Source organism: Phyllostomus hastatus, unplaced genomic scaffold, assembly GCF_019186645.2.
Source record: "Phyllostomus hastatus isolate PE091 unplaced genomic scaffold, TTU_PhHast_1.1 phas_contig_40, whole genome shotgun sequence".
Taxonomy (NCBI): domain Eukaryota; kingdom Metazoa; phylum Chordata; class Mammalia; order Chiroptera; family Phyllostomidae; genus Phyllostomus; species Phyllostomus hastatus.
The window spans coordinates 5,200,063-5,227,246 of record NW_025333872.1 but is presented as its reverse complement, the minus strand read 5'-3'; the positions used below and the strand labels follow the sequence as shown (position 1 = coordinate 5,227,246).

Genomic DNA, 27,184 nt, shown 5'->3' with positions numbered 1-27,184 from the left:
CCCGCCCCACCTGCTTCTGCCCACCATCATCCAGGTGCTGGACTCCGGGGCGGGGGCAGACGTGGCAAGGAAGCGCTGGGCGTTCAGAGGTGAAGTTCACGTTTTTCTCATCTTGAAATGTGATAGTGAAGATGCTTTCAGGACAAAACGGATCATCTGCGATAAATATCAATAGGGCGGTTTTTGTGCCGTATCGTGGGTAGAAACGGGTCATCTCTGAATTTCTAAGGACAAATTCTACTTGCAACTGGCTAAACTCAGGATGGTCTTTAAATTTAACAGTTAGACTAAGGCTATTTTATCTTAAGTCCGTTTCAGTTGTTAGGGTACAATTTCTTGTTTCTGTTGTCTGCCAGGACAGGTCTATTGGGTTCCTTATGCGAGGGCGCCATGTGGCTGGTTTTCTCTCAATTTCTGGTTCTGACTTTTGTATATCGGCACACTTTAGGTTGCCAGCTTGTTCCTCAGATTCAGGAAGAAATAAAAAATCTAAAAACTTGATCTTCACTGTCTGTAGGTATACACCACCTAGTAAGTCAATGCCATTTTGGTGGGCTAATTTTACTAAAGGAATTACTTTGCATTTTGATGAACACTTCCCATAGTAAGACCAAATATATGATGAGCCCACAGGTGGCAGAAAATACTTTGTTAGTCGGGTGGGAGGGCCCAACAGAAAGGAAGAGATTAAGAGGCAAGATAACTAGGGTCTGGGTACTGCAAGTTTGACACTACACAGAGTTCATGTCTACAGAGATCACAATTTCAACATTATAAACAACTAAAACCCAGGGGATGTAGACTTCTCAAAATTCAAATTAACTTTTTAGTATTTTAATAAATTTATTTAAAAAAATAACAATTGCAATGACATCAATGATCAAATCACCTGTAGTCCCCCTACCGCTGAGGGTAAAAGATATATAATTGGAGTCCCAAAGGAAAAGCAAGACATTATCATCAGGCACTCAATAGCCATAAAATGTTGGTCCAGTGGTATAGACACTGACATGTTCAATGTACCAGTACAATGAAAATATATCCATTTACAATTATCCTGGGGAAAAAAAAGCACTCAAGAAGTGGAATAACTATTCATTAAACCAATTATTCACGCATCCATTCACTCTTTCTGCATCTAGAAGTCATCACTACAGTCACAAGGACAAATGAATATAAGAACTTGTAGCAACAAATAAAGAAAAAACCCAAAGCTCAACCCCCCACTACATGGGATATTATGGTGCACTAAATTGACCACAATAAAAGGGCCAAGAGTTAGCTGAAATGCAATGACAAAATAATAACTGAAGCATTTGATTTTAAACTCAAATGTATAAAAAAGTAATTCTGCAACATTGAAGTTGGCATCACTATGTACAAACTTACAAACACAAATAAATAGCATTTTAGAATTGCTACTGGCCTAAGTACTAGAAATTAAATCCGAGGAATTTCCTTCTGAACTCTGCCTCTTAAAGATTCCTAAACAAACCAAAGTATATAAATTCTCCATTGTTTTTTTTTTTTTTTACTATTTTATTTTTTTAAAAAGAAGGGAAGGGAAAAAGAAACAATGTGTGGTTGCCTTTTGACCTCCCCCTACTGGGGACCTGTCCTGCAACCCAGGCATGTGCCCTCACTGGGGAACGAACTGGCAACCCCTTGGTTTGCAGCCCCCACTCAATCCACTGAGCTACACCAGTGAGCAAATTCCATATTGTTGCTAGTAATCTATCATCTGAAAAATCTGGGGCTTACTGACTAAGTTAACATCCGAAACTCATATAAAGAGCCAGAAATTTCTAGTGAGCCTACTAAAGAATCATGTCCCCAACCCCCACTGGAAGCCAAGAGATAATGTGATTCCAGAAACCAGAAATACTTCACTTCCTGCTTCCTTTGCATAGCTCTGTACCTCTTTGCTACCATTAGAATAATTTCCCTTTGTGATGGTTTCTTTAGAGTTAAATTTATCTTTTCTCTTAATATAGAGTAAAATAGAAAAGCCAATCTTTACTCTTGGTATTTAAATCAAACCCAAATATTCCTCAAAAGAATTAAGTTTTCCGTCTTTGTTTCCAGAGTAGGCAAAAACTCTTCTGAAACATCTTATTTCTATCAGGGTATAATGTCTAGAAAAGAAGCGAGGCACATAACTCATCACAGAAATTGTGGCCCAGTTTCTTATACTGCAGGCATCTCTATTTCCAGTATGTAACCTGTCCCCAGGATGTGTGGATGCAATGTGAAAACCTTCCTGCACAAGGCCTGTGAAGGGGGTGGGGGGCGAACAAATAAAAACTGGAACCAAAGAGTCAGCTGCCATGGGAAGAATGAGAATGTCTGTTTTCTGGGGCCAGCACAAAGTGCTGCAGGACTGAAGTCAACATCCACCTCAAGCTCTAGCAGGTAACCTGGTGAACACCCAGAACAGCTTGACTGAATAGTGCTTTCCAGAAATTGTCAAGGACAAAATCTCATAGTTCTCCCTTTCTGTTCTTAGTAAAATGCTATAGTGTCAATGTAAATTATTCTCTTCATCTTAATGAATCCATCCCAGGCATCCATCCACTGAAAAATCACACCAAATGACAACACATGGGTATATATACTACTCTCTTCCTCTAGACTGAAACACACACAAACCCTTGTTTTCCAAATGCTGTCACCAAGCCTATGATTGAAAAATCTCTAGTTTGTCTCTCTGCTTAGGAGTTACAACCATTGTCTTCAGCACTTCAGCACACAAGATGTTATTGTTTTGTTCTCTACTTAGTTAGGAAAGGAAGTTTTGAGTTCCAATACCTTCTAAATTGTCTTAAAAGTAGCTAGAGTAGGAACTATGGTCCAGATGACCTGTCAACAGATGGACAAGAAGACAACAACTGGTCAAAGCTAAAAAAGATTCAGCAATTATTACTTTTAGTGCTTGATTTTTTTATCATTCTATCCCCAGAATTAGCTTTTTCTTGGCTGGAGTCCAAAAATACCAACCTATCATCTGGGCAGACAGAAATTCTTATTATTACCACAGATTAGATGAATGTATCTCAGAATTTATTATTTCCATATTATGAGATGGAGCTTCCTCGCCTGGAAGTCATCTCTGAATACAAAGTGTCCATTTACTTAGCCTGAGATCCCTCACCAGAGGGATGGATGGTGTTTAGATTCCATGGGAGGGAGTGGGCTCCAGCTTCCCTGAATTCAGTTTAGCTTGAGAAGGTTATTCTCCTCTGCTGAGATAGTTGGCTGGCTTCACCAGTCAACTTAAGTGCTGTGTGTGGTACTGCTGGGCTGGCATGAGTCCCTTGCATCATCCTAATCCATGAAATGTCAATGTCATCAACAGTCTAAAACAAGTCCTGACTGAAGGGGTGAGAAAGGCTTGCCACTTCAATTTGCCAGACATTGCTGCAATTATAATACTGAGCCACTTATTAAAAACTAAGTGGGTTTCTCTCCCATAAAAAGGGCAGAATGTGATCATCAGTGTCCCATTGGAAGAACTGATCAATTTCCTGGAACAACGGTGAGGAACATGACCTTAATCAGGCCCATCACGTGGCCTGGGGTTAGGACACTCGGATGATCTGTGTCATTGCTTCTTCATCTGCTTGGTTTGGATCCTAGAGACAAAGAAAGCATAATAATGAGGAAAAATCCTTTACAAAAGCAACAGGAACTTGAGGCTATCACCACTTTATCACCAAGGGCATAGACACAGTTTTACCAAGTAAACCAAAGGCCTACATACAAGTCTGAATACATGGATTAAAATGCAGCTCCTTTAGGAACCAAAGAGATAATAAACCTTATTCTTTTTTTTTTTAAGATTTTATTTATTTATTTTTAGAGAGAGAGAAGGGAAGGAGGAAGAGAGGGAGAAAAACATCAATGTGTAGTTGCTTCTCACAAGACCCCTGCTGGGAACCTGGCCTGCAAACCCAGGCATGTGCCCCAACTGGGAATCAAACCAGTGACCCTTTGGTTCACAGGCCAGCACTCAATTCACTGGGCCACTCTAGCCACGGCAACCTTACTCTTAAAAGGATTAAAAATGTGGCCTGGCACTCCATTACTAAACACTCTGGAGTGGATAGCACACCTGTGTTGTGCTCTACCATAATGTTTAAGGTTTCTTAGAGGTAGCTAAGCAGAAGACCATGAGAAGCTATTATCATGCTGTATTTTTGTGTCATTATTTTCTGATCATCATATTTAAATGCTGAGCACTTAGCAGAGGTAAGTGACATCAGAATTTAGTTACTTTAATACATTCACTTTGTTAAGAGGTTATAGTGTAGCTTAAAGGTTATAGATAAACCTGATGCCCAGATGGGAAAACTGATTTACTAGGACTAGAGTCAAAAAGTTAGGAGCCCAGCAAGGACCAACTTCTAAATCTCTTGGTACCCACTCAATATTCCTGCCACTAAACTCTGCCTGCTGTCTCATACTTAAAACTTGCAGTGTTAAGACAAGGATTTGTCAGTGGAATCTTTTTGCAATTGTCCATAGTAACCCATCTTCAGTTCTTCCACACCAAGGCTCTAAAGCCTGATTTGGCATGATCCAAGGAGATGAAAGATTTCTTAGGTGGTAGGACTGGAACATGGTCTTGATCAATGAGTGAGAACAACAATAGCATTTACTGAGCTCTCACTATGCACTAGGCTAAGCAGGTGCCTAATGTGACTTACTGCATGAAATTCCCACAACGCTCCTGTGAAATAACATTAGCACCCACTTTAAGGTGAATTAAGGCTAAAAGAGGCTAAGTAACTTGACTGAGGTCATATTATTAGTTCATGGAATTAGGAGAGTTCCTAGCACAATGCCCATAGCTGGCATCTCTACATCTATATCCTGCAGGAAAAAGTAATGAGAAAGGAGAGTAGGAATTACTACAGATAGTAATTACTAGCACAGAAGGTATGAATTAATAGCATAGAAGGAATCAGTGATCATGTGTGGGGATACTGAGAAATCCCACTATGACTATTGAGAGGCATGATGAAGAGCAATAGCTTAGATGTCACACAGAAATAGTTTGAGATGTGATGCAGTAAGAAATGAGAAACCAGCATGCATCCTTGAGCAGGGGCCTGACATCATTATAAAAGCATTATCTTACAAAGACCAATATGACAATAGTGCAGGTGCAATGTGATAGTCATACAGAATGAAGCGTCAGTAAATGCGAGGAATCCATTAGTTCAACCAACATTTACTGAGTGCTTGTTTTGGATGGGGCATTAGACTAAAAGCAAAACAATCCTCTACTCTTTACATAGCTGATAGCCTCGTGAAGGAGACAACCACTACACAATTATAGAAATAAAACACTTCAATTATTATTACACTCTAAAGAAGATGAGGGGAAATAATGGGATAGGAAAGACCTATTCTGGATAGGATGGGCTAGGGACAGCCTCTCAGATTTAAACCAAAACCTAAATAATGAGGAGAAAGCCATGCAAAAAGGTGCAGAGTGAAAAGCTTTACAGATCAGCTATTTTAAAGGTAAAGGTTCTAATGGCAGGAGAGAAACCAATAAACAGTGTAGCAAGAGCATAAAGATCAAGAGGAAGAGAAAATAAAACCAGAGCTAGATCATGCAAGATCTTGTTTGTCAAGGACTGCAGCCAAGGGCAGGAGTAGAAGGGGTTTAAACAATACAGTGACGTGATATGATACACATTTAAAAAAGATCACACTAAAATATGAATAATGGACAAGCAGGGCACAAGAATGGAAGAAGAGAGATCAGTAGGCAGCTGTTACACTAACTGAACCAAAAGATAGAAGATTAGACTAGGCTGACAGCAATGGGAGGGAAAAAGGTAAACTGATTCAAATTTTATTTGAGACAAAACCAAGACAATTCTAGCTTTAGTGACTGGGTGGATGGACATGTCACTTGTGAGATGAGTGGGATGAGGCATTAAAAAGAAAAAAAATCAAGCGTTTTATTTTGGATATATTGACTCAGAAATGCCAATATAATAAAATCTGTGGAATCAGATTACGAACCAGTATAATACAATAGTTACAGAATTAGGTCTGGAATTACGAGGTCTGTCCAGAAAGTATCTAGCCATGTAATATGAAAAACATGCTTATTGAAGAAGATCTGAGACAAGAAATGCTGTACACAGGACAATGATGTCTTAGTCCCCTTCAAAGCAGGGACCTTAGGACCTCAATAGTTCTCTCAGCGTCTCTTCCACTGTTCAAAACACTCTGCAAATTCTTTGTTGGAATTGCCATCAGCTGCCCTGTTGTATTTTCCTGAATCTCATCGATGGTCTGAAATCTCTTCCCTTTAAAGGTGATTTTAATTTTGGGAAAAGCCAGAAGTTGCAGAGTGCCAAATCTGTTTTGTAGGGAGGCTGAATCACCTAGGTGATTTGATGTTTTGTTAAAAAACTCTGTACAAGACGTGATGCACAAGTGGGCATGTTGTTGTGATAAAGCTGCCAATCACCAGTTGCCCACAGCTGTGGCCATTTTTGTTGTACTGCATTTATCAACTGATGGGAAACATTGAGGTAGTACTCTATTAATCGTTTGGCCTGGAGAGGCATACTCATGATGGACAATACCTTCCCAATTAAAAAAAAAGACAACAACAAAATACCAATAGTTAAGATGGTCTTGATCTTGCTGAAACTTTACCACACCTTCCTTCTTTGGCTATGGAGAACCAGGCGACTTCCACTGGGATGACCTGGCCTTGGTTTCTGGACCATAGCTGTAGACCCACCATTCATCTCCGGTTATGACCTTCTTGAGGAGATCTGGTTCATTGGTAGTGGTTTGAATCAAGTCATTAGCAACTAAGGCACAACGTTCCCTCTGCTCTGGTAGCAGAAGCTGTGGAATGAATTTTGCCATGACACATTTCATGCCAAGATCCTGTGCCAAAATCTCAGACACAGTTTTTGGAATCCCCAGATCAGCTTCTAGCTCTCACACAGTCAGTCACTGATCCTTGTTGATTGCAGCCCATACATGTTCAGTATTCTCAGGTGTTCTGTTTGTTGCGAACCTTCCAGAACATGGATCACTCAAGAGATTCTCGACCATTCATTGAAGTGTTTGTGCCACACTTGTTGCTCTACTCAGTCATTTTGAATGTGACAGCCACACAGTACATATGCTCATTCAATGGCATCTACCACCTCCACTGACTACTACAGTGAAGTTGTCAGTGTTCATGCGTGTACATTCCAGCCCACTCTCTGTGGCTGCCAGGTTTCATCAATGTCGCACAAACTGTTCTCACTGTATTAACAATGGCTGGACTTTTTCCGGACAGACCTCATATACTGCCTGGGTTTAAATTTCAGTTGTACCATTTTACTAAGTATTTTACCTAAGGCAAACTATTTAACCTGTCTGAACCTAAGATTCAACTCTAAAATGGAAAGGTAATTCTTTTTTTTTTTAAAGATTTTATTTATTTATTTTTAGAGAGAGAAGGGAGGGAGATAGAGAGAGAAACATCAATGTGCGGTTGCTGGGGGTTATGGCCTGCAACCCAGGCATGTACCCTGGCTGGGAATCGAACCTGCGACACTTTGGTTCGCAGTCCTCACTCAATCCACTGAGCTATGCCAGCCAGGGTGGAAAGGTAATTCTTAACTCATGGGGCTTGAGGTTGCTGTAAAGATTCAGTGAGAAAAAGTGCTTATAAAAGTACTTAACATAATGACTGGCACATGGCAGTAAAGTGTTAGCTGCTATTGTTCTTTGAAAATCAAGACAAGTGAAAATTTCAAGAAAAAAATTAACATTAATAACTGGCAAAAATGGGGAGAAAAGGCCACTGGGTTGAAGACCTTTAGTGCTTTAAGCTGAAGGTACACAATGTTGCATTCAATTTAGAGAATATGATTAGTCCTTACTGTCAAAATAGTAGAGGATAGTGCCAAGGCTTCCACCCAAGAAAATACAAAGTAATAAAGATGAAAGGTATAAGTCTTCTTACCTGCATATGAGGACTATCTTTTTCCTTTGGAGAGAAAAATCGTCCGCCTTCACCACGCTTCCGTGCCATGGCATGACGGTGCCGAGACTCATGCAGGTATTTCTAAAACAAGAGAAATAAAACCATTTAACTACTAGCTGGAACCAACATAGTTATCTAATACAAAGATTCCAAATTTAATAGTTTAGAAAAGCAGTGATCAAAGCCACCAGGGGTAATTACGACTTTGAATTATGAAGAAAACTTTGGAAAAAAATGAGATAGCTGCTAACCATATATAACTACCATGAAACTGTGAATGCTACATGAATATAATAATAATAATAATAGACTCCCCAGTGATATCACAGAAATCACTACCTTCCTCCCAGTAGACATATCTTTCTCCTTTGCTTTAACAGACCAAATTTTAGTTGGGCAAATGGTTACTCAGTAAAAACACTCAGTTCCTACTCTTATTGACAGGTAAGTGTGGCCATGTAATTAAACATTTGCTAATGAGATACATAAAGCTTCCTGAAAGTTTTCTTGAAAGAGAGCTGCCTTTTTTATTGCATTTGCTCCTAGGCTGGAGCACAAGCAGCTATCCTGGCCTACAATGAGCTCACTAAGAGTATTAGATAGAACAGAATAGGAGAATGGGTCTTGAGGACTGGAAATGTGCTACTAGCCTATGACAATTTATTTCTGGACCTTTTTTCTGTAATAAAAGATCTGTTTAAGCCAGTGTTATTTTGTTTTTACATTTGCGGCTGCATATAGTAACAGCAAATGCTAACTAGCTATCTATCTACCTTTAATTGTTTTAGAAGGTACTCAAGGAAACAAACCATATAAAAGGTAATTAATTCCCAAAGGAGAACCCTGGTATTCTTTTCCTACAGGCTTCTCAATGTTATATTACCCTTCTTTCCTTTGGAATTTTCCCTTCTGCCTCTAGTTTGGCCCGGGCTTGCCTCCTCTTAAGTATGCGGTGGTACTGTTTGGCATTCACATAGAGAGGCTCTTCTTCAAGCATCTCTGCTCCAGGTAGAGGGATCCTTTGAATAGCAGGCACAGAGCCAGCACCAGGCACCATCTGTGTGAAGAGAAAACCAGTTTATTAAGTAGTTACATGAAGTATGGACATAGGAAACAGTTTTTTTATCCCTGAATACTACCAAGAGTAGCTTTTACATGGCACTCAGTTAAATGCATTTCCTGGAGAAGAATTATACTAAATGCATTTTAAACAAACATTACACATGATTGTCATAGGGGACCCAGGAGCTAAGAAATGATATAGCCTGGTCCAAATTCTTGTCCATGTATGACTCCATTTTCTAGGAATGTCTGCTGCCATCTAATGTCCAGAACAATAATCGTAAGACAATAAAGCAGTACAAAGAAAAATAGGTACAAGTTTTTACGTACTATTCAATGTCTATAATTATACAGATAATTTAATTAAGTTACTATATGATTCTAATTTTTCAAAGCAAACAAAAACAAAATACTGTACTCAAAGATACTGTACTTTGAGAAAAATACTTTCTCAAAGACAAAATACTGTACTATATATATGAAGAAACAAGTCTCTTTGGCCCCACTCCCTCCTCAACTGTAATAACTTTGAGTGTCTATATTGTTTCTTCCAGTAGTTTCCTTTACCTCTGTGTAAGCTTCTACTACTCAATTCTTAGCTTACTCATTTTTGGTACTATGTACTGACATCCTATTTTGATAGATGAGGATTTATCTTTCACACACACCACCCAACTCTCCTCCCCTATCTTTCCTATATATTTATGTCACACACTTTTCCGTTTCTCTGATACAATCTTTCTAATTTTTAGTTTATTTCTTGTTTCATCCTAGGAACAATGTATTTTCCAATTGCCAAAGACTAGTAATCTAACTGTTCCTTCATTATTTGAATTCTGAATAAGATCACATAAAAGCAGACATTTACATCTGTTTAAAGGCTACTGTATCTCCAACACTAAGAATAACGCCTGGCATGCAGCAGGTCCTCAGAATAAATTATGGTTGGCTATAATGTTTATTGTAAAAGTAAATGTCTGAAAGTACCTTAAGGATCAATCTCAGTTCCAAGAGGTCAACGTTATAAACAAGTTTTATAACAGACATCAAAATGCCAGTTCAAGAATTTCTCAAAGACAAAGAGATACATAGAAAAATAAATTACAGATGAGAACAGTGAGCTGAAGAACCAATATTCTTACCATTACCATCCCTCCTGAATTGACCACATTGCCTGCCACTGGTAGTGTCACAGTGACAGTCCCTTGTCCACTGCTGGTTGTATTGGTGTTGGCTCCTGTCTGAACAATCTGTGCTCCTGCCAAACTGGCTGCTGGGATGGTGATCATGCCTGAAACAGGGACTGTAACTTTAAGAAAATAAAGCAACAAACAGGCACACAGAAAGAAGGGAACACAGTTAGTCCCTCTTCTATCTGGCACACACTCATTCACCCTGGAAAAACACACAAAACAGCATAAAGTGGGGGAAAAAAGCACTCATTCACTCTTTGCCTGGTTTACGATATAAAACCCGTGTAATCACAATCTTTGAAATTCTATTAACTGCCTGGGTTCTAGCTCTAAATAAATCTATCCTTAAAGTGGATACTTTCCTGGGCATTTCAGTAAGTTTTCAATGGGTGGTGAGGCAGTTTGGAGGCCTCCCCTTTTTTCATAGGTCAGTCTGACTATAGCTATACTCACTGTTTTTGTACATATGTAGAATCTGCTTTAGGATGAAGATTTTATAAACTTACAAACTATTCCTCCTAATTGACAATGAACCAATCAGTTGCAGGTCTAAAACTTAAAATTAAATCAAGCATTCCAAGTCCCCAAACTATCAACAGCAGCACCTGAAGAGGTATTCACCATTCTTTTCTTGAGCTCCTGTCAGTGCTCAATCTAGTTCAGGCCCTCTTCTGAGTCATATGAGAGTGCATGGTCACTGCATTCACTGGATCTTGTATATCACTAAGTTTTGATCACAAGTCAAACCTTTAGTCATGGAATCTGAGACATCCTTTTTAGATTTAACTATGACAAATGCTTCCAAAAGCTCTTAAATTCAGTTTGGGCCATCTCCTCCTCTCTCTGAAATATATTCCCCCCTCAAGCCATATGTCATCTCTCCCTTCTCTATGCATCACCTGGTCCTAGAACATACCTCTATCAGGGCTCTGCACTGTGTTTGTTCACTTGTATGCCTCCTTTATTAGACTACAGACTTTTGAGAAGAAAGCTCTTCTTTCCTAGCAAAGTTCTACATACATAGTAGACATATGTTAAGTATTTTTTGGAATAAACTATGAATGAAGTGGCCCTGAAAAAATACACCTAAGCAGCAACGATATGCCAAATGTCAAGCTGACTTCTGATCCATGTCTCCCTCTATCAACAAAGAAACTCCTATTTCCAATCTTCCTACTTAAAAATATTTCTTCCCAGAGAGGATTAAAAGCTTACATAATCCCTAGGACTAGTCTTTTAACAACCACTGTAGGGACTCCTACAAATGGAATCAATGTTGGTCATGTATTGGTGACAAGGAACCAACAATCAATGGACACTTGAAGTCTTATTTTCTTGTTCCAAAATGTGTCATGTAGAGGTCATCACTAAATTTCTGCAGTATCATTTGCTCAAGGGATGAAAAAGATGCCCCCCCAAAAGTAGACAGAAATGAACGGGCACACTTACCTTGCTGGAGAATGGTGCCGTCAGCATTAACTGGCTGATAGACGATAGTCTGCCCTTCAGCAGTCTGTGCTACCTGCTGCCCCTGGACAGCAATCTGTTGCTGTGTCTGTAGGAAATAAATCATGACACAATTTAACAGATTCTAAGACATCACATGCAAAAAAGACCATGTAGTCTTTTTCTTAAAAAATATTTTTGATAGCCCCCCCCACCCCGTTTCTACTACATGTGAAATACTAGGCTGAGCTGTCTGAGCCTTACAAATCAGCTGTACTCCTGTGTTCACAGAGCTAGTGGAATCACCTGAGTCTGGCCTGCCGTGACGGCTGTCTGGGGCTGCTGGATGATGATCTGCTGCGTTTGGCCCTGCTGGCCCTGCACCTGCACAGCCTGCCCACCCTGGATCTGGATCTGTCCAGGAGGAACCAACTGAATCTGTGGAAGACAACAAAAAGAAAGATTAGTACTCCGCTGACACTGGCCTCTTTTGGCCCTGGAGTGTTAGTTACCCAAACTCCTCTATAGAGTGGAAAATGCTTTGGGGGGCGGGGGCAGAAGTCTTGTTCTGCTCTTATTTGTGAGAGATTAGCATGTTTTCCACTCATGAAACAATGGGGGAATTTTGACTACTGTCTGGATGATATTAAGGCATCAATGTCAGTTTTTTAAAGATGATAATGCTGACACGGTCATGTTATTTTTTTAAATCATGTTTATTTAATAATACATTCTGAAGTATTTCTTACAGGTGAAATGATATATATTCAAAATAATTCTTGAGAAAGTAGGTAAATGCAGATGAAACCATAAAGACTGATTATGTATTGGTAACTGTTGAAGATGGGTATGGTGATTCATCACACCATTCTCATTTTTGTCTAAGTTTTTTATAATAAAATGTTGAAAAAATAAATTAAATCACTATACTAAAGCTGGTGACACCCCTTCCAGATCATATTTTATAAATTTCATATAAATGGCACCATATTGTTTCTTGTTACAAGTTATTTTTAAATATAATTTATTATTTTTCTAGTCAACATTATTTTCAAGATATAGCCAGTTGAAATAGAAGTAGTTCGTTCATTTCACTTGATGAAAAGTATCACATTAAATAATCATACTATAATACATTCATCCATTCCTGCCAATATTTGGGTTTGGTGCTATCCATGGTGTGTCGCATCCTCTAGGGATCCTGGAACATGTCCCCCACGAATAAAGGGGACTACTACAGTTAAATGAGTTTTCCAAAAAAGTGTCTTTAAGAAACCCTTCTCTACTCCACAGCATAAAGAAAATTCTCCTATAATGAGAATCTAAAAGTTTCCCAGTATGCTTTTCTTACATTTAGGTATTTAATCTACTAACAAGTTGTTACTATTATTTTTAATTCTCACCTTATGATATGTTTATTGATTGTAGAGCTAGGGGAGGGAAGGAAGGAGGGGCAGAGAGAAACAGAGAGAGAAAGAAACATCGATTGGCTGCCTCACACATGTACCCTGACCAAGGATTGAATATGCAACCCACGTATGTGCCCTGACCAGGGATCAAACCTGCAACCTTCTGGTGTATAGGACAATGCTCCAACAGAGCCAACCAGGTAGGGCAATCTAACAAGTAGTTTTGTATCTAGTCTGAGGTAGAGATTAATTTTCTTCTTCTGTATCATTCTTTTTTTAAAGAAAAAAATTAGAGTTCATATACATTATATTAGTTTCAGGTGTATAACACAGTGATTTGACAGGAGTATGTACCTTATGAAGTGATCACCACAAATCAAACTAGTCATTATCTGTCACCATAAAGTTATCACGATACTGACTGTATTTCCTATGCCATACATGACATACCCATGACTTATTTTATAACTTCAAGTTTGTAATTCTCAACCCTCTTCATCTTTTTTGTCCTTTCCCTGCTGCCCTCCTTTTAACAACCATCAGTTTGTTTTCTGTACCTATATCTTTTTCTGTTTTTTAGATTCCACATATAACTGAAATCATATTTGTCCTCCTCTGACTTATTTCACTTAGCATAATACCCTCTAAGTCCATCTGTGTTATACATGTATATCATTCTAAAACCACTTCTTCACTATTATTTTATATTATTTTCCAATATTCTTCAATCTATTTCTTGGCTCTCTACTCCAGTTCCATTGTTTATATCAAGCCAGGGATCGTCACCTAAAATTGTATGCAAAATTTTCCATGTATCTGGACATCTACACCTTTTTCTAAGAGAGCATACGGTCTCACTAGAATTCTAAAATAGAGAATGCAATATAAAAAAGGTTAAAAAGTATTCTTCTAAAATAAATGGTTATTAAAAACAATAATGAGAAGCAACCTCTTACAAAAAAATGGGTATCTTAAGTATTCTAAGAAAGGCTATGGAATCTTACCTAGATAGAGGCTTATATATGTTATAAGAAAACAATTTTACCAAGATGGCTTGATTAGTTACAGTCCTGCTTAGAGGGAGGAGAATATAATAAATCACCCTGTCAGAGACTCTTAGAGTCAAATAAATAAGTACATACATATATTAATTAATCAAATTCCATAAATTCATAGAATTTAGAGCTGAAATAAACCCTTGGAATCACCTGATATAAACTGCATTTTCAGATGAGAAAACTGACCATCAAATGACTTGGCCAAGATTCAAAAGCTTGTCTAATGGCAGACCTGGGAATGAAAAGTCAGGTCACTGTACCTTGAGCACACTGTTGCAAGCCCTGTATCACACTGTCTCCATTCAAGAGTGAAAAGGCAGGCATGACAAGGGAGGGCCAAAGAGGAGACAATGAGAGGAACAACAGAAATGAAACAGCAGTGTAAAACAGAGTAAAGCACACATACTGAAAATATATTTAAAGCCTCATACACTCATTCATGGAAAAATGTGGAAACTATTTTTAATCCTAACCACAATTCTACTGTGGCAAAAATACACCAACTTTAAAAATTCTCCTACCCCTTATCCCAACAATCCCTCCACTCCAAAGAAACTGCTCTAAGAACTAATTCAACTGAAAAATAAAACTATCATGCTCAAGTAAATTTGCAGTAACCTTACCTCTAAAAGCAAAAGTAAATACATAAATGAAAACAAAGGAAAAAACCTTAAATGTACTTTTTAAGTTGTAAATTCTGATTCTTCAAATTGATCGACCATTATGAAGGAATTTAAAATAAGAAAATTCGCCCTGGCTGGTGTGGCTCAGTGGACTGAGTGCTGGCCTGTGAACCAAAGGGTTGACAGTTTGATTTCCAGTCAGGGAACTAGGTTGCAGGTTGGGTCCCCAGTTGGGGGCATGCCAAGAGGCAATGGATCCATGAATCTCTCCCACACCAATGTTTCTCTCCCTCTCTTCCCCCCTCTCTAAAGATATATAAATAAAATCTAAAAAATAAATAAACTTACTTAAAAAATTAGGTGGAAATACAGTAAATTAAGAAAACAAAACAAAATACAACCACATGCATGGTACAACCAGGCTCAAAAAGTATGCATAAAAATAAACTGCGAGGAAGAAGAGTGGGGCAAGAATTTATAAATTAAAAATATTCAAGGGACATTTCATCCAATTTCCATTTGTGAACATTACTGGAGTCTTGGCTAGTACGTTGCAAGTTAATTGTATTACTTATCTATTTGCGTATCTGAAGTTTTCATGGAAAATAAAGAAGTTTGAAAAAAAGTATGCATAAAAACTACAAAAGAATATGGAAAACTTTAACATTTGATTTATGAACCTATTTTTTGTTCATTTTCTTTTCCTAACTTCCTATGAGAAATACCATTCATTTTTTTTAAAAAATTAACTATTTAAGGTTATAAATTTTGCTCCAAATATAGTATTAGGTGTGTGTGATAGATATGGACAGAAATATTTTCTTTTTCATTACTTGCTGGATAACTCAATTATTATTTACATGGAAAGAAAAGAGTAACATTTCTGAGCAAAAACAGGAACCTCTAAAACAGACTGTAAATTTCCTTCCTCCCTGACTAGAAATGCCAACATAGGTGACCCAGTGAATTATTTTCATTAAACTAGATTCCCATCTTTTTATACTCTTTACATTGATTCAAAATCATGCCTAACGTAGTCCTTACCAGACTACAATTTCTGTCTAGTCTTGCTTTATCGGAGTACAATACAGGTGGAATATCAACTAAATGCAAATAGAAGGTAGGAAGCAATTAAATGCAACAGTACCAACTGTCAAACAGTTTGTAATAAATTATTCTTTAAAAACCTCTATACTAATGTTCTGTCTAAACGCTTTTTCATACGACTCACCTGCTGTAAACCCTGTGTCCCAGATACAGGTACTTGCATGATGGTTTGACCTTGTCCACTAGGGACAGCCTGGACCATGATGGGTTGGCCAGTTGATGTGATTAACTGGCCTCCACTGACCTGTACCATTAATGGCTGCCCCTGGACCTGGAAAGAAATAAAATAAGAACAATGAAATAACATAAGACACAAAATGGGTTTTACAAATGTTAAAAGACAATCACTGGAACTATTTTGCTGCCTTGCTAAGGGGTAGGGGAAAAAGGTAGGAGATCCTAAGATAATAAGTCTCAAGTCCTTGTCCTCAAATTCATTCTTCTTCAAGCATCTACGGTATGTTTGACTGAAGGCCAAATTGAATGCTTTAAAGTCAGATGTAATGGAGTACAACTAGTCTTTGTAAGTCTCTATACATGTAAGGCATTTACCACTAAATACAGGCTAAATCCACAAGAAGCATTTAATAAAAATGTCAAGACTATTTGCCTTTTTAGACTAATATCCAGCAATGGTCTCTAGTAAGTGCTGAAGAGGAGGCAATGAGAAAGGTAGGTGATGGTGGTGATGATAGTTAAGTACAAATTCTAAATAACCTGAAGGGAATAAATCAAACTGTATCCAGCAATGACTCCAGGAGGCAGGGTAGCAAGCTGCTCTAGAATCTTATGCAGAAGACCCTTTCTCCCCAGCTTCTCAAGAATAAGTGAAATGTACATCCTTTGCCCTCTTCACCTTACACTGGGAATTCTAGTCTGGTGGTTGTTTAAGGAGCCCACTAGTAAAAACTGTCGAGAAATATTTTCTGGTCAGTTTGCAGTATCTGGTGGAATTCTCCACACTGAACCTTGCAATGCCTGCAGTTATTTTAACTTTAATAGAAGCAATGACAAATATGGAAATTAGAGCACTCAAATATACAAAAAAAAAAACAAAAAACCCCCCAACTTTCAAGTTCCCATAAACAGAATACTCTAGAAGCCAGAACATTGTAAGTGCTCTGTAACACCTTGAGTCCCAATATAAAAATACCTAATAACTAACAGAATGCTTTCTAGAAGCCACCCCCCCGCCCCAGGCCATTTTAAAAGTGAAATGGAATGTTCAACAGAATAGCTAAAAGTCAAAAACTTTCAGTTTCAGGTTCTATCTTTGTTTTGAGAAATTACTTGTAACATTACAAAAATAATTTATAAGACAAAAATACTCATTCTTAATGCTAGTAAAAGAATGTTCAAATAAAGTTAATCACAAGATCAATCAAGGAGCTCCTCTGAAGTGTACCAGAATCTTTGGAAATATTCAAACTCTTAGCTTTTGTTAAGCCATTCCTTGAGGAATTCCACTTCAGTATTAAGGATTTTACAATCCAATTCTCATGCTTTCTCCTTCCCTTACTTCTCCACCCCAAATTAAATGCCCTTTGCTACACCAATGTCTGCATGTGCTCTATCAGGAAAGATTTTTTCCAGAATATTTATTGCATGAATAACTGAAAGGACTACTTAAAATTCTCCAAAATAATAAGACCCTTAAGGAATGGTTTCCATTATTTCCATAGAGTATTTCCATTTCTTTTAAATAAAAATCTACATAGGTAGGGAATACAAGTTTTAGGGCACAACTATTAATAATTTTCGGGCTATTCATCACAACTGCTCCCCTTGTTGACATGCTGTAAGTGCACATAATAAACCATTTGAGACTCCAAGGAACCCACTGAATTTACAACATATAAATGATTACAAAGACACATGCATCAAACAAAAAGCCATACAGTTAAGAGCATGTTACATTCCCATTCCACAAGTGGTTAATGACAATATTTTATATATCAATAAGGTGAAGCAAGCATGAAAAACATGAATTACAAGCTGCTGAACTCTGAGATACAAATATAGGTAGGGAGAACTTACAAGTTCAGGTTCTTTCAGCTAATTTATGTTCACAATTGGCTGTATATCATCAGTACACAGGATGGGTGGCAGATGTGGGGGTGGGCCCAAAAGGTAAAGTAAAACAATTACAATAAGGGGTAGTTAACTACAGAATGTTTAGCAGTAGTAGTAATCAAGTGAGATGCCGGTTTTACATTCTATATCTGACTTTGAAACATTTCCTTTAAATGGAGGGAAAAAATATAAAGCACTCAAGTCTTGTCAGTTTCTCAAAAATATAAGGTAATTTTAGTAAAAGTAACCTGGAGACAAAGAAGAGACTAATGCTTCTACCCCTAAATTTATGTAGGACCTGGTCGAAATATCAGCCCAATTTAAGATATTTAACTTGGACAACATAATGTTAGGGGACTGCCTTGTTTAAGTAAGAATTCTTAATAGTGGCTCTAACACCTAAGACCTATGGAAAGCAGACCCCACTTGCGTCCAACCTGGAGGGACAGTATAATCTTTGAAGATCTAATAAAGACAGGTCATCTTCTCCCCAAGGAACAGTAAAAGGCAGCAGTTAGGAGATTAACAGGATTTAGTCATTAGATAAAACTTGCCAAGTATAATGATTATTTTGCAGCTGACTTGTCCTTTTAGTGAAATGAAGCACAATCTAGCTTAGCTAATATGCATGTATTTTCTTCTCTACTATTATATCCATGAAAGTTCACCATGCAATTTGATGCAGTTTGGGCTCTAAGTAAATTCTAACATCACTTGTAACAATTCTTTCCAAGGCATTCCCAAAGAAACACCTAGCCAAATGCTGTTTCCAGAAAATTCATACTAGAATCACTACATGACTTGGCATGAAACGTTAGAAAATTGGCATGTTATAAGCCTCAAAGACAAGTTAGCATCAAAGACATGCAGCTGACTTTGCCATTCCTCCTTGAGAGCCTACCACGAACAGCACCAGACATGAGGAAAGGAAAAGTTCATGCAGTGCTTACAGAGAATCAGAGAGGGCACCACTACCTGGAGGGTCTGGACTTGCTGGCCTGAGGCGGATGCCACCTGGGCCTCAGTCTGCAACTGGACAGCAGTGACACCACCCTGCTGCTGAGAACAGGAACAGGAAGAGCTTGAAATGTGTCAGGAAGGAAATGTATGCTTCAAGACAGGAGATCGCCTTACCTCTTATAGTAGAGGGAGTTTCTTTCAATAGCCCCACCCTACACAGGACTTTCAAATTGTACAGACTCCCTACCTGAAGCTGTTTTGTAGGAGGTAATAGGATTAAAGATACTAGATAAAGATATTTGTCCCCAGAGTGAAATTCAAAACACACTTCCACAACTCAAAAAGGTCAAAAACAGTTGTCATCATTAACACAAATTTTTTAATGCAGACCTTCCCTCTAGAAATAGGCATTTGGTCCTTTTGCCTACAAAGTTATTTTAATGCTCTTTTTATTCCTTTAAATGAGTTCACAAGAACAAAGGTTTTAACAGCTTTGAAGCTACAATAAAGAATTTCTGGGTCTCAAATGCAATCACTAGAAAGGAAGAACAAAGCAATCACTGTGAACCAAAATCATTTTCATGAGGTCACTGCTTCCATGTCCCAAACCTAAGATTACTTATACTTAGTTGGACTACCTTAGAAGCAATTTCCAACCTAATTTTTATGTCCTGTAATGGTAAGTTCTAACAGGCCAATAATTCACCCACCAGGGCATTGGTGTGAATGGAGGGCCCTTTGTGGAATCCCCTTTACAAAGAGGGTAGTTGAAGGAAGCTGCCAGAGCCACAGCAGGTATACAGAAGGAAAGTCAGCAAAGGAGTTTAATTACTCTCTTTATCAAGAGTAACTCCTTCCCTTGATCATTAGATTAGACAACTCACCATCCAAACTTCCTTTGACCTCCCTGCTAACTACTTTTCTATATTATCTGAATTCCATTTTAGAAACAAAATATTCCCAATCTTGGCCTAAGATTAAATTGATACCTAACAATTTATTTTATTCGAGGGAGAAAAACAAGAGGAGTTTCACTAAAATCAGATATAAGCACCAGAAAATGTAAGCTCTGCATAAATTAAGAAAGCAACCCATTTAATTAGTAGTAAACCAGCAGCAGAGAATTCCTTTCTAATGTGTGCTTATCCAGAAGAGTGGCTGTCTAAATATCATCCTTATGGTAAAGTAGAACTTTTCAGAGTAAGCCTGTGTTGGATCAAATCAAAGAACAGTGAATTTCTTAGAAGCTGACTATCTTGGTTTGTATACTGTGGCCAAAGCCTTACTAGATCACACACTAGCTTGATCAAGAAGGGAAACAACCAAATTGAATCCAGAAAAAAACAAAAACTCCCAATTTCCATCTGAAACAGACTAAGTGTTTTGACTTTTAAAAAGATCAAAAGGGCAATTTACTATTAAACCAGGCTCCTATGAAGAGCAAATTCTCAGTAGTCATGAACTGGATGCAAAGTTCTGAACACAGAAAACGGGAGAGAACTCACAAATTCAGTCTTCAAAAAGCACTTCAGCACAAATCATCAGGCCCATTATTTATAAGATCTGGTACCTCTCAAATAATATCCCAATTGAGTAGTGCTGTTATCAGCTCCACTGCTGTCATATTTAAAGCAATCTTACTTTCATACCTGCTGCTGAATCTGTCCAGCCTGTACAACAATCTGCTCTGTTGAACTGTTGCTGTTTGTTGTATACTGCTCCATGGTCCCTCCAAGTTGAAATCTGGTACACAGTGAGCTTCACTCCGGAGAGTATAGAAGACTGTGAGATGCACTCCTATTAGAAATGTTGAGAAAATAACAAGAGTGGGATTTATCAATAAAGGCCTTGCCAAATGGTTAACCTTGATAATTTATCATTGTACTTTGCTATTTCTCATGTTTTAAAAATGCTTTTAGTCACTTCACTGGCAACCTAACCTTTCAATACTACAAGAGCAACACTTGCACCTTAGAAATACTCATTATGTTGTGATGTCACTTTGTTGCAAGGCTCACTTAACAGATTTTTAAGTCTGCACATGTCTTTAGAGAACAGTTTAATTTATAACACATATTTGTTGCCTGCCACATGTTACTCTAGTTCCCTACTACAGTAAGCAATTTAAAACTCCAGGGTTTATTATTTAGTAAGTAAATTATTCAATCTGAAGCCAAATGTTTATTTTGTTTACCAAAATCTCCATTAAGTGGAGCTAAGAAAGAAAGCACTAGCATAGATTTAGGATCTGCATTTTAATCCAGAGCTAGAAATAAAAAGGAATTGCCATATACTAATGCTGATAATAATTATCTACAGATTAAATATAATGAAACATTTTAAATGGCTATAATTTTCTCTAAAAAGAACTAGTTTTCTCAGTCTTGAATTTGAATGCTTAATAATATGCCACCCTTTATTGTATAATTTTAACTTTTTTATAGCAATTTTCAAATATATACAACAGTAATGATCATTATAATGAACCTCCATAATCATCATCCGTCTTCAACCATTCTCAACCCACAGTCAATCGAGTTTCACACGTATTTCAACCACTTTCCACCCACCCCTGGATTTCTTTAAAGCAAATCCCAGGCACCATATTATCCCTACCAAGTCCACAAATACTTTAGCATTTATCTCTAAAGAGTAAAGACTCTTTTGTCTTTATCATTCTACCATAATGATATTGTGTCTCTACAGGATCACTGATAATAGTAATAACTTATTAAATTAATATCAAATAGTCAATGTCCAAATTTACCATTCTTATACACTTGAACAATTGAATACTCCTTTCTGAAATAAGGACACAATTTAGGTAAATCCAAGTGATATTTGAGAACCTTGAATAATGACTTGATTTAAAAAATGTAAGGGTAACCACCTTGGAAATATGGGGGAGGTACAGGTATATAAACAAAATGTAGATAAATATTTTCCCTCAATTTTTCTCTAGAACTTTATAAACTCTAAAATTAGAATGATAAAATTATGTGAGCTAAGCTGCCATTATAGCAGCAAAGCATGGCACCCCTCTCCATAAATCCACACATGGTGAATGAAGTTAATCACTTATAAGGTGTCTCAATATTGTGTGAAAGAAGACAAAATATATTCAAGTGCATGTCCAAATATTTAGGAGTAAGTGTACTGATGTCGAAAACTTACTTGAAAATAAATAAATAAAAAAAAAGATAGATTGATGAATGAATGGGTGTAAGAATGAACAGATATCTGAAAAGGCAAGTATGTTACTGTACCATGTTAATGGTAGACTCTGGGTGGTGGGTACACTGATGTTTATTATAAAATTATTTTAGCTTTACCGTAGATTTGAAACTTTTAAAACTAAAATGTTGAAAGAAAAAATTGAACAAAAATTAATTAAGCTTATCACTTACAATTAAAATGGTATGTGATGTATAAGTCATAAGTACGTGACAGGATGACTATGTCATCACAGCATCGTGCATCTGGTCATACGGTTCTCTAATTCACTACCTTTGATCTAATGGAAATACCAAACAAATACCTAGTTTTCATTTGGATTTACATATAGGTCAGCCAATAAGCAGCATACATGATCGGGAACACAAGTAAATAGTTACAATAGTTACTTTCTCATTACACACTGACAAAGTGACACTCTGATCTCTACGTTAGTTTCTTCTGAATCGGTTGACTGAATAGCTCCAGGAGATAGCAGGAACAGGACAGATAATCAGGTTTTCAACCAGACTAAGTGACTGCCAGGGAAGTAAAAAATCTTCCCCAAATTCCATCTTGTCTCTAACTGCAGTATACACGATACATATGTACAACTAAAGAACTAAGGGTCATGATACAAAAGAGTATATGTGATTTCATTTATACAAAACTCTGAAAGGACCATAGTAATCTAGAGACAGAAAGTAGATTGTTGTTCCCTTGGGTGGGGGGGGGGCGGGATGAGGAGAGGGAAAGTGGGAGGTTTACTGGGATAGAGACCCTGGACCTTTCTGGAGTGATGGCAATGTTTTGGATCTTCACTGTGGTGGTGATTTCATAGGTGTATAAATTTGTCAAAGTTCATCAAAATGTAAACTTAAAAATAATTACCCTTTGTATCTAAATTATATCTCAATAAAGCTGATTTGGAAACAAGGATCATGAAGGAACGTCTTCTATATTTCAATACCTCCTCTACCCCAAACCCCCTTACTGAATGAGATTCTTTCCTTGACCATTAATTTCCAGAAATTTATCTTACTCAAATAGCATAGGAATTACTAATATATAAGTCATGCAGATTTTAACTAATTTATCCCATAGCACAAATGTTCCAAATGAAAAACATTTAAACCCACTACACTTTGCAGGGTAAAAAAAGAAGGCAGCTTCAATCTTGCAGCAGTTCTCTCTCACATTAATGTGAAAGTGATTCCGTCTGGAACGCGATACTGCTAATGGTGAATGCTGTAACACGATTGCCTTCAGTGAAGCCTTATGTTCTTACTACCGTGAGCTTCAGTTAGCACAACTGCAATAAAACCTGACATTGTCTTTCCTGAAGTGCTTCTCTGCCCAAGATTCTGACAAAATAAAGTCATCCAGATTTAGTCTGTCTACTTCTTGCTTCTAACTCAAAGTTTTGAACTTTTTTCCCCTCACAGTGTGTGTTTATTCTGGCTAGTGGGAAAATTCGCTTCTTTCCACTTCAAGGCATAGGTCCTGAAATGTAGCTAATTACTAGGAATCCATTTTATGTGGACTCACATACATTTTAGAGCTAAAACTTCCAGAAAGTCAACTATAAGCATGTGAAAATCCCTTAAAATCACTATATTTGATAGTCACTACGAAGTAAAGCCTAGAATAGTGGCCTTTGAATTTCTTTGACTACAATTCATAGTAAGAAACACATTTTATTACAAGTCACTATACACATAACATTAAAAAGGTAACAAACAAAAGTTTCATGATACTTATCTTTTATAAGATATATACTTTGACATTTTCCAATTTATTACAAAAAATCACCATCATTAGCCCACTAAGTTGCCAACTTAACAAATGGGTCCTGATCTTTGATTAAAGACTGTAGAGCTGTCCAGCTTCCTCGCTGTCTAAGGGGTTTCTGGATTAGCGTTCCTAATTTGCTCCTTTTCTCCACTAATGATGTGCCATGTTCCAGACATGGTTCTAAAGGTTTTAGAAATACCTTTAGAAATCTGACAAAGATCCTGACTTCAGAGTCTTTGAGTTTAGTAAAGAAGTAAAAATCTATACTGGAACTTATGAAAAACAAAGAAAGAAGGAAATCTGGAGAAGAGATTTCTTCCAGCTAGGAATAGGTAAATCAAGGAAGTCTTTAGGAAAAGGTGGCAAGAAAGATTTATATGTGAAGATGAGTGAGGGGGTGGAGTACTTCCAATGAAGAACCGGCATAGAAACAAGGACACAGGCCCTGGTTGGGTAGCTCAGTTGGTCAGCATGTTATCCTGGTACATCAGTGTGTTGGGTTTGATCCCCAGTCAGGGTACATACGAGAATCAATAAATGAATGCATAAATAATTGGGACAACAAATTGATGGTTTCTTTCTTTAAAAATCAATCAAGATTAAAAAATAAGGCACAAATATTTCAGCATATGAATAGCAGACTAAAAAACCCCATATGTCAAGTGAAAGGTAAGAGGCTGGACGCCTGTTTCAAAATTCCAAGCAAAGTTCTTCTGCAGACAGGTGGGAGCTCTAGGTGTTTGGCAAACAAGTAACCAGACTATAACTGTCTTTTAGAAAGTCTAGCAAAAGTGTTTGCCCCGTCTATAAATGTGGATAGTAAGAATTGAAGAACACTGGATTAGGAGTTTACTGAAACCTACCAGTTGTATGACCTTAATAAATGTGATTAGAAACACAGGCACCATATACACTCAAGACCTACTCCATATGCTAGGGACTGCACTAGATGTTTCACATAGGTAAAGACTTTATTTTTTTGTCACTATTTTTTATTTTGAGAGTATGTTTGTTAAAGCTTGGGACAGTGAAGGACAAAGGGCGGGCTTGTGGCAGAAGAAGCATCAGGAGAGAGACTGGGTGGTGCTCTGCTTTGGCTCCCTAGAAATATTATAGGAAAGAAGCAAGTCATGCTGGGCTGCTGTTAGCTCACTGCAAAGTCAGAAAAAAGGGGGCCTTGGAGACAGATTCAGGGGGTAAATGCGGGATGAGAGGCTGCCTGTTTCAAGTCTCACGGGCACCCTTAGAGTTTAGGAGAGAAAAATAAAGATGCACATCTGAGAGGGAAGAAAGGCAAAGGTATGCTCCAAAGAGTCCGCTAAGTAAAAAATTTTCAAGTCCTAGGGACATCTCCCTTTCTCTCCCAACAAAAACCCCACCAGTCAGAAACTTGTTTTTCAAACCTTACAAAATATTCTTTAAGATGTACAAGTGCTTTTATCAACTAGGCTGTCCAGCCTAAACTCTTACCCCTACTGCCCACTGCCTTTGTTCTATCTTCCCCCTCACAGACACAGCACAATCTGGTGCCTCTGTCCGAGTTCCTATCTCTAAGCAAAGTTCTTTCCTGTTAAAAGGAAATCCTATCATCCTGATGTCAATCAAATAAGCATGGCTGCATTATTAAGCCTTCCACCGGGCTGTTGGTAGTTCATGTATCAGTACCATATTTCACAAAACTGAACTTGGCCCCATTATAGCACTAACCATTAGGTATTGATTAGTTGTTCACCTGTCAATCTCCCCCAGGCAGGGAAGGTTCTTATTTACATCCATCCACTCCCTCCCCGTCACATAGATTGATGGCCTGGTACATGCTAACTGCTCTATACCTGGTTGTCAACAGATTTCTTATTACCCTAAGGAAGACCTCACAATAAAAAAGTTAATATGGAATTAGAAAGTGTACTAGAAAAATATAAACCAAGAAACAGTTGTGAACTGAGCCAATGAATCAAGCTTGCCACGTTCAAAGTTAACACAGACAGGTGAAAGAAAAACGAATTGTACTTTCTCAAGGGAGGGAGAGTTCACAAGATAAGCAATGGATAGAACAACACGAAAAAGCAAGTCGTGCAGCTTCCAGGAAAAGGATCGGCAAAACCTTGCAAGCTTCTAAGAGTGAGATTCCAAGCACGAGTGGACTGGACTTAGCGACCGGGCAAGAAAGGGGAGACCGCCTGCTTGGATTCCAAGACTGAGGTGTGCGGTTCTGCCTGGCAAGCTGGGCGGGGAGGAGAGGAAATGACGAGCCAAAAGGGGGTGGTAACGGCGCCGGCCCGGGAACCCGGGCTGAGCCTGATGTAAGGAAGGGGCCGGCGGAGCAAGGGGGAGTGGGCACAGTGGCTCACTCCCAATTCCCCCTCCAGGGAGACTGCAGGGACGGCCCAGCAAAGCGCGGAAGCGGGGACGGGCCATTCCCCTCCTCACTGCACTAGGGGCCCTGTGGCCGAGGAGCGCATCTTTTCCAGGCCTCCCTGCAGACCCAGGAGGGCTGTGGACAGACCGACAGTGCTCACGGAGGGCTGGGGGACGCGGCCCCCCCCCCGCGGGGGAGGTTTCCCGTTCCGAGGGTCGGAGCATGGAGAATGCAAGGGTAGATTTTTGGGCTTAAACACGAGGCTGGAACGACCAGGAGGAAACTACCGAGGGGGGCGCGTGTGTGTACCTGAGTGTAGGGGTATTCGTGGCAGGCAGGCCAATCATTCCCGAGCCTGAAGCCTGAGAACCTTGGTCTAAGGGCCGGAGGAACCGGGACACATCCCCAATTGGCACTAGCACCCTGTAGGAATCTGGACCCCAAGGTGCCTGCCCCGGGGGACGCCATTCCCGCGCGGAGCAGCCCCCTACAGGCCTTGGTCGGGAGTGCCCCGCGGAGCTCGCAAGCTCTCAGGCCGGGCCGCCTGCCACCCCACTCGGCTAAGCTCAGCTCGACTCCCCGGGCTCGACGGGCATCTGGGCCTCTCCTGAGTGGTCAGCGAGACCCGCCAATCGGGGCGCTGGGGCCGGCTCTGGGCCGCTGGATATTGGCTCCTCACACTCACCGTGCCTCGCTCCCCCGGTTCGCTGCCCGCGCTGATTGGCTCCAGTACCGGACTCCGAAACCCAATCAGAGGCTCCAGCCGCCGCTGCCGCCGCCACTGCCGCTGCCTCGCAAAATGGCGAACCTGAACAAAGGGGAATCGGGCCTCCCTCCAACCGCCTCCGCGCAGGCGTCTCTGCGACC

At 38.9% G+C, this 27,184-nt stretch overlaps 1 protein-coding gene across 6 annotated transcripts; it reads right to left on the bottom strand.

Annotated features, from left to right (window-relative positions):
- Positions 1-823: 823 nt before the first annotated feature.
- Positions 824-27,161, bottom strand: NFYA (nuclear transcription factor Y subunit alpha). 6 transcript variants are annotated; one of them, XM_045843258.1, is made up of 10 exons: positions 27,003-27,161; positions 20,601-20,748; positions 18,967-19,050; positions 16,043-16,189; positions 12,028-12,159; positions 11,725-11,830; positions 10,225-10,391; positions 8,904-9,077; positions 8,000-8,101; positions 824-3,632 (listed from the first exon to the last, which is right to left on the bottom strand). In XM_045843258.1, exons 2-10 carry the CDS (start codon positions 20,673-20,675, stop codon positions 3,579-3,581), a joined length of 1,041 nt encoding a protein of 346 aa, XP_045699214.1. In that variant the 5' UTR covers positions 20,676-20,748; positions 27,003-27,161; the 3' UTR covers positions 824-3,578. The 6 variants fall into 6 exon arrangements, with proteins under 6 accessions (XP_045699214.1, XP_045699212.1, XP_045699215.1 ...); XM_045843256.1 differs by having other exon boundaries at positions 18,964-19,050; positions 27,003-27,160; XM_045843259.1 differs by having other exon boundaries at positions 10,225-10,373; positions 18,964-19,050; positions 27,003-27,160.
- Between the last annotated feature and the right edge of the window lie 23 nt (positions 27,162-27,184).

Excerpts from the sequence above, each read along its gene's own strand:
- NFYA (XM_045843256.1), bottom strand. The coding sequence starts at position 20,675 with ATGGAGCAGTATACAACAAACAGCAACAGTTCAACAGAGCAGATTGTT. Across the intron at positions 8,102-8,903 it reads AAATTCCAAAGGAAAGAAGG|AAATACCTGCATGAGTCTCG; the intron begins GTAATATAACAT and ends CTCTTGTTTTAG. Across the intron at positions 3,633-7,999 it reads AAGATAGTCCTCATATGCAG|GATCCAAACCAAGCAGATGA; the intron begins GTAAGAAGACTT and ends CTTTGTCTCTAG.